Source organism: Leptidea sinapis, chromosome 1 (assembly GCF_905404315.1).
Source record: "Leptidea sinapis chromosome 1, ilLepSina1.1, whole genome shotgun sequence".
In the NCBI taxonomy this organism is placed as follows: domain Eukaryota; kingdom Metazoa; phylum Arthropoda; class Insecta; order Lepidoptera; family Pieridae; genus Leptidea; species Leptidea sinapis.
This window is the reverse complement of record NC_066265.1, coordinates 9,560,130-9,581,613: the sequence shown is the minus strand read 5'-3', so window position 1 is coordinate 9,581,613 and position 21,484 is coordinate 9,560,130. Positions and strand designations below refer to the sequence as shown.

The following is a 21,484-nucleotide window of genomic DNA, read 5'->3' as shown; positions in this document are numbered from 1 at the left end:
TTTAAGTACTTTTGAGTCAATACGAACATAAAAAATATTTTATTTTTTCAATTTTTAATGACTAAAATTATTTTTAATAATCCGATGATGACGTAGGTAGCTGAATTTAATATGTTTTTTGAGGTAAGGAAGATAAAATACAAGATTTTAACCGCGATTTAGTCCACGTTTTTTAATAATAGATATGTAGGTATTATTGCAGTAGGTACTATCTAAATGGCCAACACAGTTAGTCTTAATTATAAATTATTAAGTACTTACTTGTCAGATATAATATTACCTACAATAATAATTTTTTTGGGAAATGACGTACCTAAGTATTTCTAGGTAAAATTACAATTGAGCAACACAGTTAGCCGAACTCTGAGTAGAATTTACGAAATTAGGGAAATCCTTAATTCTTATGCTATATTACTCTTTTAAAGCGAAGAGTAAGCAGAAAACACGCAAACATGGTGTTTTTAGACAAGTTTTGTAGTGAAAGTATAGCATTTCGAGCAATGAACACTACTTAATCCTGTTACACATATCCTTGAGTCTTATTTGTAGGTTGCTAATGCTTGCTGTTGGTTATAGTTAAAACTGCCGAGCCTTTTTGAACTACCACTTTTCTTTGAAGTTAAACAAGTTATTTGGCATGGTGTGACGCATTTTTTTGGTACTTCTCTCAGAAAAGTTATTCTTATAGCTTGTACTTTTTTGTGTAGGTTCATTTGTTCAGATTAGTAGTGAATAACGAGGATTGTAAGCTGTTATAAACAGTTTTATTATATAAACTGTTTTCCACCCAAGAATTTTGAAAATATTGGCTTTGTTACATAGATGGCGGGCCGACAGTCGTGAACTCATATCGCTCAAGGTCGCTGGCATTTAGTGTCGCCTTAATCTGTCTTAGCCTGTAAATTTTTTGTACCTGGAGTTGAATTGTTATAGAATTACAATTCACCACTCAGAATATTAATATATAATAAAACATTTAATTAATTCAGGGTCGCTTCACTTTATTGTAATGACAGCTATAATGTAGGTACCTACCTGGAGTGTTCGATGTTCATGTAATTCGATATACTTAAGTCCTTCGTAGGCGAGCGGTGGCGAGTGATTGATTCGACCGATACATCACTAGAGGAGTTTTTCTATGAAAAATTGCTATAATCGACTTAAAAACTCATTAGGCCCAAGACAAAGGCACCGCTCGATCGAACTGTGATTGCTTTTTTAGTGTTGTGCCCTCGTGAATGAGATCTGTGAATGGACGTAACGGGAATGTGTATTTAATGATTGCCGCGAGTGTGACAAATTCTATTTCTGACAATTTTATGGTTCGTCTGGATAACTCATTTCTCAAATCCATTATTTTTTCTAAGCCTCTGAGATATATTTAGAATATTAAAATGTATGAGTGTTTTTCTCTCGAAGGCCTGCAAAACTTAAAGAAAGTGAGTGCCTGTTGTGTACTCGCTTTTTTTGAAGGTACTCATTTCGTAGCGTCCCGGAATCACCGCACAAGGAAGCTCATTCCACAGTTTTGTAGTACGTGGAAGAAAGATCCTTAAGAACGGCACTGTGGAGGACCAGCACACATCCAGATAGTGGGGATGATATCCTAATTTGTCGTGTCGTGAGTATTAGGTGACTCACTAATGCCGTATACTCAACTCTAATAGAATTATTGTTTTAATTCTCTTATGCTTCAGATCTCTGCTGTGAACAAAAAATAAAGAACCGAATATCAGTTTAAAGATAATAATAAATTTCCAATACACTTCATTTACTTCATTCAGACTCTATTGTACTGTTTCATTGTTTTATTCTGTATTTAAAGGCTTGCTCATTCCTTAAATTGTTAGTAAAGTATTTTTTAACATCTCAGTCCTAAAAGTTTAATGAAACCAACCGACAAACAAAACCTTGTCAGTTTTTCCAAGTCAATAGGAACTCCTCTCTTAAAGCAGGAGTGACTACTTACCATCGGGTGCCCACGAATTCGTATACCTTCTATTGTATAAAAAAAACGGGTTGTGTTATTGTAAAAGAATATTTACTGAATGGTCTATCTGAGTTTGGTACATACAAAGATACACCTACACAAATTATCATTATTAATGTGTTATTCAAATCAAATCAAAATCAGTTTATTCACGCAGGTCACGGAAATGACACTTATGAATGTAAAAAAAAATATATTTTTCTTATTGATTCTACCGCTACTTCGTAAAGGGTTGAGCTAATGAGAAGAAGTAGCAAGGAACTGCCACTCTTTTATATCAAGATTTACATTTAAATACATCGATTTACAAATCATTTCAAATTACAATATAATATGTAAAATGATGCAACAGACACACTCAAACGTCAAATAGTCAATATCTTGAACGAGTTAGTCAAAAAAGTGAATGTTAATTAATACAAAAGTTATTGAGTACAGTAGCTGCATCATCCACATACACCCTAAATAAATAAAGGTATTCTGTGAGCATTATATAAGCGATTATAAATAAATAAATATGTATATATCCATACATATATATACACACAATAACTTTTAAGAATCTGAAACCGAGTCTCCGGCAACAGGATCATCCTGCCACCAGCCCACTATTATGAGCCGTCTCTACCTACCGAACGATAGACACTACTTGTTGAACAGATACAATTTGAATATGCCGCAGCTATTCCAGTATATTTGAATAAACATTAATATTCTTTTGTGATAATTTCAAATTGCGCGCCCACGGAGCCATTGTCTCGAGAGTTATTGGCTCATTACGCGACACGTCAGTTTGAATTTCGAATTGATCGGGATCGATTTGAATAACAATAAGCAATAGAGTCATATTTCCTTTAAATATTACCTTCTTTTTTCATTTTTAAATCCTTTTTGGTATCTTATATTTACTTTAATATTTTCTTTATTCTAATTTAGAATTTTAAATGCTTATTTGTTATTTTTGCAATGTGTAAGTAATATTATGCATTAGTTAAAAATTTTAATCGCACTGTAGTCTCAAGACGAAATATTCCTTGAGGTTAAGGGACCGAATTGCTATTCTAAAGTGTCATGTAAGAAATATTTTTACACAAGATAGATAATATCTTTTAATTAATAATTAAAAAAAATATAGTTTAATCTATTAATATTTTATTTATTCATATAGTATTAATATTTTATATTGGAAATTGCTATTTAAAAGCACGTGCAATTCCTATGTAGTATAATATAACCTGGACGTTTGCCAAACACGAGAACGCACAGTTTACTAGAGGTCATTCGAAGCGGCCACCGACAACCCGATACATACAATGACTGCGTGAAGGTCGCGCGTAATATGTCTTAATTATGAACCGATTCATTCAATCAATAGATCCGATAGTTCAATACGATACGATTCAATTAGTTCAATTTCGAATTAGATTGTTTATGTGCTATGAGTTAAAGGTTATTTTTATACATGAACGATGAGTTATAATACGTAATGATAGAGTTATTAGACAGAGTGCATTATAAAATATATCAAGCAGATTGGGTGAACCTGTCATTGGTTTTTAAGAGTTTTACCATTTCTCTCGCTAAAGCTCAATTTCTTACGAAATGGTGGTAAATGCTAATATAACTTTGACATCCATAAGTATCATTTTAATGGCACATAAATGAATAACTTTTGGGTGTAAGTTCGAATAATGGAGTATATGTTAATATATAATAGTGAGGGGCTGACTCGATGGTAGCTAATCAGGGACACTATATTTTTAGTTTAAGCTTAAGTAATGAAGCTTTTTCAGCGCTGTTTCATTTCTGTATTATGTTTAGTCTCTATTTCGGCAAACGGGTAAGTGATAACAAACGGTTAGTTATTACCTGTGCCTACGGATATAAGTACTCCAGATGTCTAAAAGTCGCCCAGATTTATAGGTCTGAGTGAGAGAGTTCGCTTGAACGTTTCTAATCGTATCATGTATATTGTCAGTTACTTCCATCAAAATAAACAATTAGTGATAACTACAATGTTAAACTTCTTCAATAATTTCCACGACCCGTTTCAACTATTGAGAGCTTTCAATCACTTCAAACAACATAAGTTGTCATTTTGACAAAAATTTTAATAAAATTAAAATAATGCCGACTCTATGGATTTGCTGGAATTTATAATCAATCGATGATATGAAGGAGGTCCCGGAAGGATCAGTGACATTTGCATTTGTAATTCGTAGGTGCATCTCGATACTCTACCGGAGTGTGAGCGTGGGTGACGCGTATTGTTCTCAGCACGCTACACGCTGTACTCTGCTATCGCGACGTAATGCGGAAGCTGTTCCAAATCCGATAATCAGATGTTGAATAACAGCCGTCATTAACGAACAAAAGTTTGAATTTAGAATTCATAGACGGCATATTTTATTGTCATGATCCTAGATGCTCAACCATTCAAAACATTAACCATATTCACGTATTGTGTGTTTCGAATCTCCGGGGTGATATAAATCTGTAAAACAAAATGTGTTAAGTTTTGACGCACGTTGCGCGGTGTTCCGAGCCTCAAACACGACGGGAAATTAATGAAAGAATGAAGGAATCAATGCAGCGTTACCAGTTATCACGTTTTATGAGTTTCCCGCTAAAAAGACAAGCGATTATGACCTCTATTGGAAAAGTTTGATCCACAATAGATCGTTTGAAAGGTGTAAACTTAAATAAATAAATAGTTAATAAGAATTGACACTCAGCATGCGCTTTTCACACTTACATTTTCATACTTAGATTAAGGATTGGCCTCTGCTGCGCTCCAACTAGATACCGCACTAACTAAGAACAATAGTTTTTTTACGGCAATTATTAGAAGTGGTGCCACCTTGTGTGCGCGGCATATTGACACTCAATGGCATATTTGAAATTTTGTATTCGTGTTATTTTACATTGAAATAAATTAAATACAAAATACTTACCTACAGATGATGTGTGATCCCAGTTTCTTTCTTATTTCTTGTAGTATTATTTTTACATAGTTTTACTGCGCAACCCGGTATTTAAGTTTCAATTATTAGCAAAGTTTAACAGAACATGTGGCAACGTCACACATTGTTGGAGACTGACTCAAGTACGCTCAATAGGGCGTAGTATTAGTTGGCGCACTTTGCGACGCCTGCGGTATCTAGTTAGAGCGCAGTGGTGACCTATCCTTAATCTAAGTTTTCATTTATTATAAATTTTCTGTAAAAAAAAGAATCATCGAAATGTTTGCCGTGATATTGAGATGCCATTGTCAGATCCGGACCACTGGACCACACGGGAAGCACCAGCTTTCAAATGAAAAAAGAATTATCGAAATCGGTTCACCCAGTCGAAAGTTTTGAGGTAACAAACATAAAAAAAAATACCGACGAATTGAGAACCTCCTCCTTTTTCGAAGTCGGTTAAAAAGAAGCAACAGCTCAAACTTTTTTTTTATTAATCGATATTCATATTATATAATGTATAAACAACAGATAACAAAACAGTGACTATGTATATAAATAGTTTTCAACCTTATAATTCACTATCGTCAAATTTCCGCTCAATATAATGCCATCATTCAGTTCACAAATTTTTATCAATAGCAACATTGCTATATTTCGTCGGTTATTAGAATCAGTAGAGTTTCCGTTTCCGTTCGATATTTGAGTTCAAATTAATAACGAATTCCAAACGAATAATAACTGATAAGCTCCGATTATTTATGAATTTTAAATCCTGTCTAATATCGTCCATTATTTGAATTTAGAATGAATATCTTACTCGAACACCTGAACCATAGTTATTCTTTTTTATCGTTCGGAAACAAGATAGCAAGGGAAGAAGCAATAACCATTAAAAGCTTGCGGAGGGCCGTTCAGAAACTTTTCTTTTCAATAACGCGTCTAATATTCAAATTAGAAGCAAGTAAGGCGAGGAATTCCCAGCGATATATCATCGAAGCTAATCAGATTTTTCCTTACAGCGTATATTTCGTAAATGTTTCGCAGATTAAATAGGGTATTGAGATAATTTAGTAGTTACACATTGAATTCCATTTTATATTCTGTAACGGCTTTATTTGATGAAAATTACCCAATAAAAATTCCAATTCCAAATTCGAGTTTCGTAATCGAACGAAATAATTTCAAAGATAGAACGCGACATATTTGAAACGTGGAACGCTCGAAATGTCATCCGAACGCATCGAGCCCGCCGTAACCGTCACATCGGGCTCATTGAAGATTCACGAAGACAATATCGTTCGGGTTCCCGTTGTAATCCGAGTTGGCGAACTCTCAATACACCAGAGCGCCATAAAAAATAATTTAAATTGCTCTTACAGTGACTCGCTATCGCTTCGAACATTTGCATACTCAAATAATGCAAAAATCTATGCGCGGAACGCAACCCTCACTGTTTCCATTGACACACGATATAGTTACTTACATATTTACTTTTAGTACTGATGGTTACCGAATCGATAGTAATATATTTAGTTCTTTCTTATTTCGCTTAAATAGTTAATTTACATAATTTATTTATTTTAAATACTTATTAACTTTATTTATTTTGAGTACCTAATATACTCACCTACAACTTGTGAAAGGAAATAACACGAGTATAATTTAAAAAAAAATTGCTGTTCATATTGGAATTACTTACCTATTATTATTATTTATAAGCTGATGTTATTTATTATTGGTATTTTTTAAGATACACGAATTGAAGGAAATGTGTACTTTATTTTGGTATAATCTATATATATATATATATATATATATATAAAAGATAATGTATGGTTGTATGTTCCCTAATAACTCCTAAACTATTCGACCAATCTCAATGAAATCTTTTGTAATAAATTGAAGCTTAAGGAAGGTTTACATATATAACTTAAATGGCAAAACAACGTTTGCCAGGTCAGCAAGCAAAATGAAAATTATATTTCTGATTTTCATTTTTTTTTTAGAGTCTTCTAGAAGCACCAATACCCTTTCTGATTATGACGCACTACTTATTTGTAATACATAAAAAAAATAACGATTATTACGTACGTTTTTTGTAGTTAGCACAGAATCGATTGTTGTGTTCAATGGAAACGCGTCCGAGCATTAGAAGCGCGGGCCAAAGATATTTTATGTGTTATTTTTTGTTGTTTTGAAATATGCGCGCCGTTAGCTTATTTATTGCCCCCATAGAGGTTATATTTCGGGAAGTGATGAGGTTTCTAAGGAAAGGGCAATTTAAATGCGCGGAGATTGAGCCGTTAGCGGGCGCCCTATCGAGCCTAACAATCGAACTTTATTTCGATATTTTCATGTTCACGTCCTAATTATGAAATGGATGGATAAATCCTGAATCACCTGGATGTAAGTGATCACCGGCGTCCACTCTCGTCTACAGAGCAGTTATTGTTGCCATAGAATAACCGATCATACCAGAGGCTCTTTACTATCGTACAAGATATTTACTTTATAATAATTTTTAAAAATAATATATATTTTTTCTTTGTATAGCTGCATTTTAGAATTTCCAATCTTCAAAGGTTTGGTTCAAAGCAAGAAAGTTCTATTGACATTCTGTCAAATTACAACTATTTAACTATTGCGATGAACTTAGATAAGTGAAAACGATAATAGCTAAGTGAGAAACTCTCTATTATCTATAGACATAAAATTGGAGTGTCTGTTTGTTATATTGAAATAACCGTTTTTTACTTTATGTATATATATACGGTACTTACACCAAAATAACTTTTTTTTTACAATTTGTGTCTGTCTGTCTGTGTGTTTGTTCCGGCTAATCTCTGAAATGGCTGGACCTATTTTGATTCTGAGGTAGCTGATGTAATACGGAGTAACTTAGGCTTCGTTTATTTTAGAATTTTTTTTATATAAAAATAAAGTAATGTTGCCATGTCCAAGAAACGGTCTAACTATATAAACAATTTATGTGGCAAAATAACGTTTACCGGGTCAGCTAGTTGACAATAAATACCCTGACGATTTTTAGTTCGATATGACATAGTTTAAATGAGGTTTATAAGGTGGTATTACTGTTGCGAGATTGGAAAAATGCATCATTCCTTAAAGGCCTGCAACGCTCCTGTGATTCCTCTGATGTTGCAAGAGAATGTGGGCGTGATCAATTAACACCAGGTGCAAAATAATGTTTCCCAGCTAATTAAATAGTAACCTACTTAAATTACATGGGAATTCTCTATGAGCGAGAAAAGCATTCGAAATAGTCGCTGATGGCATTCGCAGATTCGACTTTTTACATAGTAGGTCTCTTCACCGACATAAACACACCACGGTGGACGGTACTTAATAATACGCATTTGTTTAAGAAATTTGTGAAAACATTTAACATCTAGAAGGCACACAGATATAAGAGTAATCACAAGTCGCATCTGTGTTTCCTCTGTCTTAACTAATAATAAAAAGGCGATAGATCAGATTTTTTGTATGTTTGCATTGAATAGACTCCGAAACTAATGAACCGATTTGAAAAATTTCACTGTTGGGAAGCTACACTATCCCCAAGTGGCATAGGCTAAAACTAAAAATTATGCTTACATCGCGTGCACTGCCAAAAGTAATGTTAATACAATGAAATAATGTACTACAACTTTGCAAAACATGTGTTCTTCATTATTTACAAAAATGGTTACAATATGCATTATGTGTTGGTTTATTTTTTTTTTAATTAAATTTAAATGTCGCTACCATGTGCTCAGTTCTGAGTGTACGCAGACGACGTCGCGGGCTCTCAGCTAGTATTCCATTAAATGAACATTAAATATTAACCTTGAGTGAATAAAGTTAAGCAAAAATAAATTATTTAATATGTTATTAACATAAACCCGCAATAATTATACGATAATTTAGCGGCTAAATAATGTATAGATATCAACATAATATTAAGTACTTATGATACAGGTCGGACTCGAACAGTAAGCAATAAACTGGCATGTTTACCCACCGTAACCACGCAGTAGTGAGCTTTTTGACACGAAATATGTCTGCAATTGGGTTCCGTAGCTTTTTTTTAATAAAAATAAGGGATAAGACGAGCAGGACGTTCAGCTGATGGTAATTGATACGCCCTGCCCATTACAATGCAGTGCCGCTCAGGATTCTAAGCGGCACTACAATTGCGCTCATCACCTTGAGACATAAGATGTTAAGTCTCATTTGCCCAGTATTTTCACTAGCTACGGCGCCCTTCAGACCGAAACACATTAATGTTTACACATTACTGCTTCACAGCAGAAAGAGCCGTTGTGGTACTCATAGTCTAGCCGTCATCCTGTGCAAAGGAGCCTCCCACTGGTAGCTGCATATTACATCTATTAAAGCCTGCAAAATGGCACAAATCAATTTGCGTATTTTCTTAACTAATATTATAAAGAGGAAACATTTGTGTTTTTGTATGTATGTTTGTAATGTTTTCACACAAAAACTACTGGACCAATTTCAAAAGTTCTTTCATCATTTGAAATCTGCATCTTCATTGAGTGACATTACATTCTATTACATTCTCAAAACAAAAATAGGAATCCTTAGTGAAAATATTAGTCATAAAAAATCTGCAAAACCTATTGATGATAAAAAAAAATGTTAAATGCCTATATATAGGTGTAATATAATTTGATCATATAAGATACCTAATAAGACCACCTGCTCAGAATAAGAAATAACAGATAAATGACGAAAGTGTTTTTTTACTGCAATAATAAATATTTTGAATGTATCCATTTGAACGGTCTTTGGTGAACTCAAAGCAACTCTAATTAAAGTTCGAACGTTAATTTGAATTAACATTACGGTAATTCTAAATTCAAAAATGTGTAATCCGAACAATAACCGTCGCGGGTCGCGCCTCCAGCCAACTCAATGGCTGAAACAAATCTCTCACAACAACCGGAACACGATCAGTTTGAACTCTACGGGCTTTGAATTATGGTCGAGAATCGGCCCCGCCCGCATATCAGTCGCGATCATAAAACAGATAAATATTAATTAATTAAAAATATGTGAGCACCAAAGCGTTGCGTTACCAAACTCTATAATGAACGGCTCCATTTGATTGGCCACTCTCAGCTATTGAAATTATTATAATTTCGTACTTACCCACCAAACTACCTACTTCACTGCTTTAATTGCGTTATTATTAAAATATCCGAAGTTATATTAACGAATTGAATTATAAATACAGTTTGTAGACAAGAAATATTCTCACAGATGCGGACGATACATTGATTTCTGTTAATATGCAAATAATTACTCAACCCTTATTTATAGGTCGATAAATTAAATAGTATACATTAGAAACCAGTTCGAGCATCGGAACAGATCTCTGGGAACCGATTGTTCTTTGCTCCAAATCCGATATGCTAATACGATATTCCCGGTCCCCTGATAATTACGATATGCATATTCGATAAATAATTATTCGATTATATTTCGGTACTTAATATTCGGTATACCGGTTGCTAACAAACTGTTTAAATATGTACTACTTATACTAAGTTTATTGTGAGATATTTCACACGAAATCATCATCTCCTCTCATTTCATAAGACATTTTAATTTGTATTGCGTCTTGTTATAATAATAATTGTAACGGACTTTCACATTACCTACAGACTCTAATATCTTATTTGTTTTTAAATTTGGAATGAGGCGAGGCTTAATAATAAAACCGTAAGCCTGGCTGCTAATTTGTGTGTCGGTTGGAAACAAAGCTCTTGTTCATATTTTTGTCTATTCCAGTAATATTCTTTTTGATAACACAAACGTAGATACTATGAAACGTAGACAGAAGCTATGAATTTGATTGGACTGTACCTACCTACAGTTTTCGTGTTTTTCTTTTAAACGAAAGTACCAGATGTTTTGTATATATCTGATTTCAATTTATCAGGAATTGAATATTTATTAATAATTGTACTTATATAAAATGTTCTCGTATTTGACTTTCTATCAATTAAAAGTTAAAGTTTGAATTCAAATCTTAAACTTCAATGTTTTATTATAAGTATTACTAGCTGACGCGGAAAACGATGTTTTGCCGTAAAAATAAAGTAAGTACATCGCTCCTGCCCATCTCAGTTGCGTTATTTGACTTGCAAATATCTTAATATATATAAATCCAGTTTCCTGATGTTTGTTTCCAGTGAACTCCTTAAATAATTAATGGATTTTAATGGGGCTTACTTCATGAAGTGCAGTTCAGTCCAACTTGAGAGATAGTTATTTTTATATCCAATATTTGTTGTATGGACATATTTTTTATGAGAGAATTTATTGACGCACGGTTTGACAGATGTGAAACAATTTCATTATAACAACAGGGAGCATATTTTACTAAATAATTCTTGATGTTTTGAAATATTATTGACAAATTCACAAAAAACAGTATTTTATTTATTATGTACAGAACAACGTTTGTTGTTCTGTACATAGTTAGCTAGTATAGGGTCCGGATAAAGTAATGACCAACATAACATATACTCAAACACACTGCATATTATGGTGAATTTATTATTCCGTTCGGTTCAGTAGTTTTCGCAGTCTAACCTAACAAAAAAACGGCTTTCCATTTTGAACTTTAACACATTTTTAATTATTTGTTAAACACAAAAAAAAATACAATTTAACTAATGAAATTAACTTACGAAACCCTTAACACTTGAAAGCCTCTGTCCTTCGAAATTCCATCGACAACAGAGTCAACGTAAACAAAGTCAAGGTAAAGAAGTTTAATTTATTTCAGTCATATTTAGAGTTCAACCGAACTATGTTTATGTCTGGCTCTCTACACCAGTTTTTTTTTTTTAAATAAGAGAGACATTTACGTATTTAGGCCATGTTGGACTCATATTTCGGACTAAGGTTAGATCCATTACAGATTAAAAACTCCTCTATTGTAGCCCGAAAGCTTTACCAGAGTACATTGTCTCAAAAGCTAACACACATCTTAAGGATCTGTATGCATCCTATACCCCGTATAGTAATGGAAAAAAAAAATTGTATTTTGGCGAAAAATATTTTTTTCTTAGTATAAACTTGTACTATATTACAAAATAAATATTTGAAATTTTGTAATTTCGACCTCGGTAAGCCCGGGTGAGAAATGCGTGAACTCTTGTCTACGCGACAGATTTATTCGACACAATATTTCACATTTAATTTTGATACAAATAACTCCACGACATATTTCATCCATTACCATTGTGTTCATCCTACATACATTAAAATCCGAATTCTATTTTTAAAATAACACGTAAAGATCCCGTATATCAAAAATTTGCATTATAAAACCTATTTCCGATGCGCTTGAAAGGGTTAAAGATCAATACAAGACATTGACATCTGGCCTCGGTCCGGGGGTCGCATTAACCCTAATCTTATCTCAGTTTTCTCAACTACACAAAAGCGTCGAACCTGTTCCGGGCCGATTGATAGTTCGTCGACTGTCGATGTGACGCGGTGCCCTCGCGGATCGTATGCAAATCATTCGATATGGGAATAGACGGAAGAGTATGTTAATTGTTGAGATAAGAAGATATATTTTATCTGTGACCCATCAGCCAGTTGCTCGCGCGCTTTTGCTGTGATGACGTGCGCGGAGCTCGGTCGACATTTTGAATATTTGAATATCGAACATTTTATGTTTATATTTGTGTGTTTTGTTTTAACATTTGCATAAAGAATAATTTGTGGCCAGCAATTATGACTGGTTGTAGTGAACGATTAAAGGACGAATAACGGAAATAATTATGAAGATTAAAAATTATTACATGGAGGTATGTTAGCAGTTAATGAATTTTTTTTTGTATAAAAGATCATAAAATACTTCAAAACATTCAGTGAGTGCTTTTGTCAATAATAAATATTTATTTGGAAATTGTTTTTTCATAAAAATGCGTGTGTAACTACACATTATCGTCATATTTCTGTAGTTCAAAAGAGACTTCCTGAAAACGAAAATTGTGTGATATAAAAATGGATATGGCAAAAATTATAAAATATTCTAAACTGGATCGTTTCTGATTATTAGTAGATTTTTAATTTGTTATTGTCATATAAATGATTAAAATCTAAAAGTTTCATACCTATGTCATTATATTTAATAAAAATAAAAATTAGATTTTTAAAATACCTATACTAAGTGCTGTGCTAACACAACAAAATACTTATTGTGTGAAGCTAAATATAAAATATACTTATTATAAACTACAACTTTATATTTTATATGTAGGTACTTAAATTCCATGAAGTATGGATTATACGTTTCAGCCTTAATTTTTAGAGACAGAAAGACATACGAATGAAAAATACTAGTTCAAGCATTCCCTGTAGATCTATGAAAAGTTAAAGTTAAAATTTATCTGAATCAGGTCCACTAATATAACTCGACATCTCGACAAAAACAAAAAAAAATAACTAAAACAATATAAAGCGCCGCATCCAAATTTTGTGCTCCGGTTCACAATGTAGAGGCGTAAATTAGGGATGCATGTGAATGACGCTCTCTTATACGGAACCAACAAAAATCGTAGCCAGCTAATCTATTTAAATTCATTTTATTTTATTTATAAAATATTTTTTTTCTACAAAAATACAACAAATTAATATTTTATTTGAGTTATGGATGATTATTGAAATATTTTGCCCCAATCTAAGCATAGCCTGTACTGTGGTTACAAGACAACGATAAAATGTTTCATTCGATATACTTACATATAAATGTTTGCACCTAGCGCGATTCGAACCCGGGATCTCTAGATCAGTAGACAGTATCACTAACCACTGAGCTATACGTCAAATAATAAAAATGGGTTTGTTTTTATTTTGATCAGCCAAAATATTGATACAATATTTCGAAGATGACATATGTGCTAACGGTACTCATAGCACACATAACGTAGTTACCCACATAATGCGGACCCTACTCAGCGGTCACTTCGACAGCGGTTGCCAACCTTTTCCCAATTTCCACCCAACCCCTAATTTTCAACCCACTTTTTACGTCAATGTTTTTCTATAGAAACCACGTATAAATGTCGAAGGGGTAATAGGGGGGGGAGTGTATCAAAACATCTCGGGGTGTCGGGGCGGGTGGCGGGTGCCGGGGGGGTAGGTCAAGTTACACGGAAAAGGATTAGGCGGACATTTTAAAATGGTGATACTTGGCCCCTCCAGACGTGACTTGTCTTGTTTATCGGCTCGTGTATGGAAATGTGATTAGCTACGTCATTCGCCCGGCCGACATTAAGGGTTTCTTTTGATCGATAACAGAACCCGGATATCAGGACCCGCCATCCCCACCATAGATATATTACTGCAGCACAAAATATCTCATAAGTTGAAACTGTTAAAAAAGTATGTATGTACTTATGTATGCACGCAAGAATTTATACTTCTTTGGCGTAACAAAGCAAAAATCTTTAAAATGATTTATTCCACGTGATATTCAACGCTTTTAGAAAGAATAATTTTGTAAAAATCTTGCAAAGATGGCTTTGACAATTAATTATTTAATAATGAATACGGCTGTATGGCCTTGAACCCTTTGTCTGTCCTAATAATGGACGAAGTAACCAAAAAAAAATAACGAATGAACAAACGTCAGAAAATTTTAGGAACCAACTTCAACTTGTTACTTTTGTGATACACTGATGCGCGCGCATCTCAAAATTTCACTCTCATAATTTTTTCTTAATGCGCCTAAAGAAGTATAAATTCAAAAAGAGTTTCAATAGATATAATATGTTATTTATATATATTTTACTATATCTCAACTAGTTTAGGCTGAGTTTTCGTTGATGGCTCCCAGACGGCTTATTTTGTTCCGACACCTCCAACAAATATTGTTATATATTGTTAAAGTAAATATTCGATATTGACCTGATATTTCACTTTTTAACTTTAACTATGCCAAGGAATACGATGGTGCAAGATATTCCGCAGTCTATGTTAAAGTCAGCGTTACTGGTAACGTTAAATTCGACTTGAACCTTAACTATGTCAACTTATACGATGCAAAAAAAAATAATTAAATTAGGCGTTACTTTGCGGAAATTCATAATTATACAAATGATTTAAGTTTTCTTTAGTGTTAATTCCGGCAATATTTGTTTTTAACTCACTCACTCAATGAGTCTCGTGCCAGATTTTGGCGAGACAACACGTCCTGAGGATGCTTCGTTTAGAGGCGAAACACGTGCCGAATTGCTTTAAAAACAAATATTGGCGGAATTAACACTAAAGAAAACTTAAATCATTTGTATTATACGATGCCACCTAGTTTTTAAAGTTTCCTATTTTAAGAATACAATTACTACACACATTAATTCATTCCATTCAGGGCAATTCCTCAGTTTTGTAGGTATAGAAGAATACATTAACTTCAGGCATTAACTACAGTTCCATATTTATAATAACTCGTTAGTATTTGTCAAGTTATCGCTTCTCCAGTCAATTCACAAGACAAGTGTATTTATACAGGATGTATTCGTAAAGTGTGACCAGACGATTATTATATTAAAACTACGTTACCTAATGCAATGAAATCAATAAATTCTTATAAATTAAACGAAAAGTACAAATGATTTAAGTTTTCTTGTTTAGTTTTTAGTGTTAATTCCGCTAATATTTGTTTTAAAAACAATATCGACATGTGTTTCGCCTCTACACGAGGCATCCTCAGGACGTGTTGTCTCGCCAAAATCTGACACGAGACGATCAATAAATTTTCAAACGAAAAGTATTTTACTATTCAAATTTTTATCAAACACTCATTAATATCGGCTATAATCTGAGTTTCTCTGCGAGATCGAATCAGAAATGAGGAGATCCGAATTAGAACCAAAGTTACCGACATGATACCCAAATGATTGCGAAACTGAAGTGGCAGTGGGTAGTTCGACGGACAGATGGCCGTTGGGGCAGTAAAGTCCTCGAATGGCGACCACGTACCGGAAGACGCAGTGTTGGTAGGCCCCTCACAAGATGGACCGACGATCTGGTCAAGATCGCCGGAATATGTTGGATGAGGGCAGCGCGATCGTCGTGGAAATCTTTGGGGGAGGCCTTTGTCCAGCAGTGGACGTCTTCCAGCTGATGATGACCATGATGATGATGATTACTCATTATTATCAATACATGAGATTAGTAGAAATGTCATTGTATTGCACAATAATGATGTCACTTCAAACGTATGATTTGAATACAAAATTTTGTACCTACTTACTAAGAAAGAAAATTTTTACAAGAGATAATTTTATTACTTTGTTAGTTTAATAAAAGATTCCTTTAATACCGGTACTAAGCTAAAATAATCTTTTAACTAAAAGCTTTCTACTAATGTCATGTATGGGAGTTTTTTTTTTATGAAAATAAGGGTCGAGACGAGCAGGACGTTCAGCTGATGGCAATTGATACGACCTGCCCATTACAATGCAGTGCCGCTCAGGATTCTTCAAAAACCCAAAAATTCTGAGCGGCACTACAATTGCGCTCATCACCTTGAGACATAAGATAGGGGAGTGTTTAATATCACAATTTTTGATACTTCTATCAAAAAAAAAATATGGATTCTTTTTACTGATTAGGTAACCTACTTTTGATATCAGTTTAAAGTTTTTCGTTATCTGTAGTAGTGATGGAGTAATCGCCTTGTCACACTCGATGAGTACACCCTGTATATAGGCTTCGATCAACAATGCTTCGACATATTTACATAAAATTATACGACTTAATCAAAAGCAAATTGTACCCGAGCCTTCATTTTTCCGCTTATATTAATTCCTTCACATCTACGTGGCTGGAGTCGGGGGGAGAGTGGGGTCGCGGGGTTCGGGTCCGAGATAACACGGGAGACATAGAACGTAGCAGATCGCTAATTCATCATAAGTTAAAGGGGTTTTTATACGGACTTTGTACCGAGCGCAAAAAGGTTGGCGATCTTTGTAACGATAGCATTCACGAAAAAACTCAAAGGCTAAACGTAGATGAGTTATTAATTAACTGTGAGGGGAATTTTGGAGGCTTTGATAATTCTGGCTAATATACCTGCCGCTGTCATTAGCTCTTGCTTACGCGGATATCGACTCTATCTGCGCCCAGTTAGTGGCCACAGTCTACTGCGCTCTCCAAATTATTATTATTTCATGTAAGTGTTACTTGTTCTAGAACTTACTATAAATAAGAAATACTTATTTTTATTTACGACTCAAATAGCCCTTCATCATATCCCAAAACACACCAAACGTAGCCCGCATTTACATTAAAAATAGTAGTTTTAAATATTAATAGATACATGCAAATAATAATGTATATGCAAAACTACACACACAAATTAAGTAATTTATTATTTTACCAGTGGGTAATGTTTGTATTTTTTACTAGTTAAAATGTTTTTTGTAGGGTGTACTTATTATACCACGATATCGTTCACAAATCTAGTTTTGAAATCACGTTTTTTACAATCAAATCACAATTAATATGCTGAACTAGTTAGAAACTCTATACACATAGTAGAATCTTCTAGAATAGATTCGTTTAGTGGAAATTGAGTGTTTGTATGTGTGTGTAACACACACACGTACATATAAACTTTTTAGCAGTATACAAGAATATATCAATAATTTCTTACATTGTTTAGACTGGATAAAGGGACTGTTAGAAATGTGTCGAATAAAACTCATACTCGGAGTAATAAAAGCCCGGGTTAATTGTGAGAAGGGGTTGGAAGTTAAACACTGATAGGTAATCGCGTTAGCTTCAGACTCCACTTGTTCAGCATTCAGTTCGGTAAGCGATGGCTGGTCACCAGCAGTAAAAAATAAATCTGTCGGTAACGAATGTCTGAGCAAATAGCATTCATTATACCTTGCTGCTAACCAACACGATCGCTTAGAAAATTCTTGATGCTTTGAACGTACATTTGGGCTATCAACAACACTTAATGAAATTAAGTCAGATTTGCCAATAAATTGGTGTTGTATTACATAATTCCTATTTGGTACCTATCTACTTGGAGCAAGAATTATTCGCAGTGTTAAATCTTTGATTTTGTTTTTAATGTCAGCTTACTCGTATGATGATTGAGTTACAATCAAAGAGATCTTATTTTAGATTATCTGTGGTTACAATCAAAACCGAATAAATAGTCTTTCATAAATTTTTTTCGGCACTACCGCGGGCCTAGCAGCGTAGCTAGTTAAATAATTTAGTTTTTTTGGTATGGTATGGTATGTCATATAATCATCAGCTTTGCCCATTACAATAAAGTGCCGCTTAGTATACTTGAAAAAACCCACATTTCTGATTGCAATTGCTCTCATCACTTTGAGACAAATGTTTAATCTCATTAGCCCAGTTATTTTACTAAGTATGGCGCCTTCAATATGAAATACAATTATTCTTGAATATCTGCTGATATCCTGTACTAAAAGACTCCCTTTAGTAAAAAGAGTGACTGTCGTGGTTTTGAAGACTTTCCACCCTTTAATCAGGATATTTCAGCGATGTTTCAAGCTTCATAATCAATAGTAGAGGTCAACCACGAACACGCACTAAAATACTGAGAAAGATCTTGAAGAGAAAGTTGAAGTATCTGTCTGCCAATAACTACCAAGTACTGACTAATGCCTCCAGTGGCTCCGTGACCAAGGAGTAAGAAACGACATTGTAATATCGGTTAATTTGAGTCATGGTAAATATTCCAAATAATACAGTAATACATCTCAAATTGTAACGCCAGCCACCCCACAGCGGGGGGCGAGAGGCGTAAATGTCTCTCACAAGTATTTATCAAAATCCATCCTCAATTAATTCACTTTGCAATTGGAAACTTTACTTTTAATCCCATCGATGGCGGTGATTCCTCCCTCCAGCATTCGGCAGCAAGTTACACAACAATCCTTCTGCTAATCGAGTTACATTCTCTGATCCACTTATTATACAGACGCGACTATACAGATCCGAGCAATGTTTCCTGTTAGTTACGTGAAGACTACAGGTTCGATTTCCAAAATATTTGCGATTTTGGCTTTATTTTGACTTTTGATAAATTATCGCAGCCAATAAAGCCAAAAAAAAATTAAGTTTTTTTGCATTTGTTTTTTTGCGGCAGTTTAAAAATTTCCTTATCAAGTGAACACTAATTTGCCAAAGTCTTAACTTAATAACAATAATACTGTACGCATAAAGATATTATTTTTATTAAGTAAAGCGTAAAGTGAACTTATTATTGGAAACATTGAAGTTGTACTAAAAACAAATAACTTTATTGACGCGTATTTTCGAAAGCCTGTTTACTTGTTGTAGATGTAGCTTTGTACGTAACTAGTTAAGATGTGTCAAAGTATAAACTAATATTTAAGGATTGTTCTTGAAAATGAAATACTTATCACAGCCCACACAAATTCTGATGAAAATCTCTTGACAGCTAGATAATTATACATAGCACTACCAAGTCTCAACTTAAACGAACATTAAACAAAATGTGAGCCATCGCTAGATCGTGAAATAAGCAATTGGTTAATATTTAATCAAATAGCTAAGGCCGATAATTAAAAGGCTGACAGGGCTTTACTCAATTTGTCGATCAACTTGGAACTTTCAGCTCGGGAGACCAGAGTTGTTTGCGCCGCGACTTTGCCTTCATTTATAATTAATACTTCCCCTAATTAACCCGATGTCTTTTTCAACTCTCTGAAAGTTTAGTATTTATACACTATATCCATATCTGTCTGGGGTTCTGCGGCATAAGTAGCCATTAAGACTATCCGAATTTTAGCTATTTTTAAATTTTACCCAAAATTAGAATATGATGTTCCCAGTAGAGAGGCTATGCTCGGGGTTTTCCTGCGAGATCGAATTAGAAATGAGGAGATCCGTAGGAGAACCAAAGTAACCGACATAGTCCAAACGATTGCGAAACTGAAGTGGCAGCGGGCAGGGCACATAGTTCGGCGGATAGATGGCCGTTGAGGCAGTAAGGTCCTCGAATGGCGACCACGTACCGGAACACGCAGTGTTGGCAGGCCCCCCACAAGATGGACTGACGATCTGGTCAAGATCGCCGGAATACGTTGGATGAGGGCAGCGCAGGACCGATCGTCGTGGATATTTTTGGGGGAGGCCTTTGTCCAGCAGTGGACGTTTTCCGGCTGATGATGTTCCCAGAAGTGGGGGAAATGAAAAATGCTTGGATTTGAAAGACCATCCTTACGTAAGTCTGATTATATATGATTAGCGAGCAGTCCTACTGTAAAGATATGTATTTGACTGACGAGTCGAACAATGACGGTGACCCTTTTTGGTTTGGAGCGCCATGCCATAGGTATTGAAGCGAAAATTCCATCGTTTATAAATTTAAATACAAAATGGATCCATAAAATAAATAAATAATGGATGTTCTGTTCAAATAAAAAAAAGGAATTAATTTAATATTTCAAACTGGCGGTGTGCGATATGTCTCTTACTGCCAAACAATTGAAAGTTATTTCAAGAAACGCTGGGGCTAAGATAACATTAAAGGGCTAAAGTTTATAAAAAGACAGACAATGTAGTAAACAAGAGAGCACTCTTGGATTCTTATTTCATCAAACATACGACAGATTCAGTTAGAATAACAAAAAAAAACAGTTCAATCCTATTGGAGTCAAAAATATTTGTATTATGTGACAACTATTTAAAAAAATATGTATCTAAGAATCGCGTGATCAAGGACAAACTAATGGAGACACATGCTATCAAGTGAGTCCCACGTCTCAGCTAATTTTCAGAGCCTATCGCATCAAGGATCAGTTCCGCCGGCCTGCGTCCGAGTCGCTGTCACGTGACGTCACGGCTGGCAGCCAGCCATCTTTGCAACTCATTCATTAATTCACCTCCAATAGTCGACAGTGTTTACTTTCTTTGTTACACCAAATTATATTGGTTCAGTATATCCAGCCTAGCGAAACTCTCTAAGAAAAAGCGATTCACTCGATTGTATGAAACGTGCAGTCATTGATAGATTGACTGATGACGGCTATAATCTTGTAAAAAACGGAGATAGCCGCAAGTAACTAACGATTTAAGAAACTGTTCGCTTCCAAACTTCGTCGCCTGTTATTATTAATATTTCAAACTTAAAATCACTGCACGTTACATACTAAACTAAATTTTAATTTTAACTTAGGCAGTCCTGCCTCTTATTACGTAGTAGTTACATTACACTTTGAGTATATCGTCAATGTTAGTGGTAGTAACATAGGTCTATCCTCTAGAGTGCATAGGTTCTCAACGTGGGCGATAACGCCCCCTTGTGGGCGTTTGAGACTTTCGGGGGGGCAGTAGAAGACCCAGAGAAAATTAGGTGACATTGAGATGGCGCAGATGGGGCGTGGGTAGATTAAAAAATATAGTCTAAATAGGCAAAAAAATACACGAAAATACTCTAGAAAAAAACATATTCTCAAAATGGCGG

The 21,484-nt window shown here is 34.4% G+C and overlaps 1 protein-coding gene across 5 annotated transcripts in view; it reads left to right on the top strand.

Moving 5' to 3' along the window:
- Positions 1-21,484, top strand: part of LOC126967500 (homeobox protein cut) — a 156,413-nt gene that overhangs the window by 46,935 nt on the left and 87,994 nt on the right. The window contains exon 1 of one of the 5 annotated variants that reach the window (XM_050812262.1): positions 12,668-12,806. The exons of the other annotated variants lie outside the window; for them this stretch is intronic. Coding sequence (XP_050668219.1) covers positions 12,780-12,806 — 27 coding nt within the window. The 5' untranslated portion in view covers positions 12,668-12,779. Of the gene's footprint in view, positions 1-12,667; positions 12,807-21,484 lie in introns of those variants that run through there. 5 annotated transcript variants of the gene reach the window in all.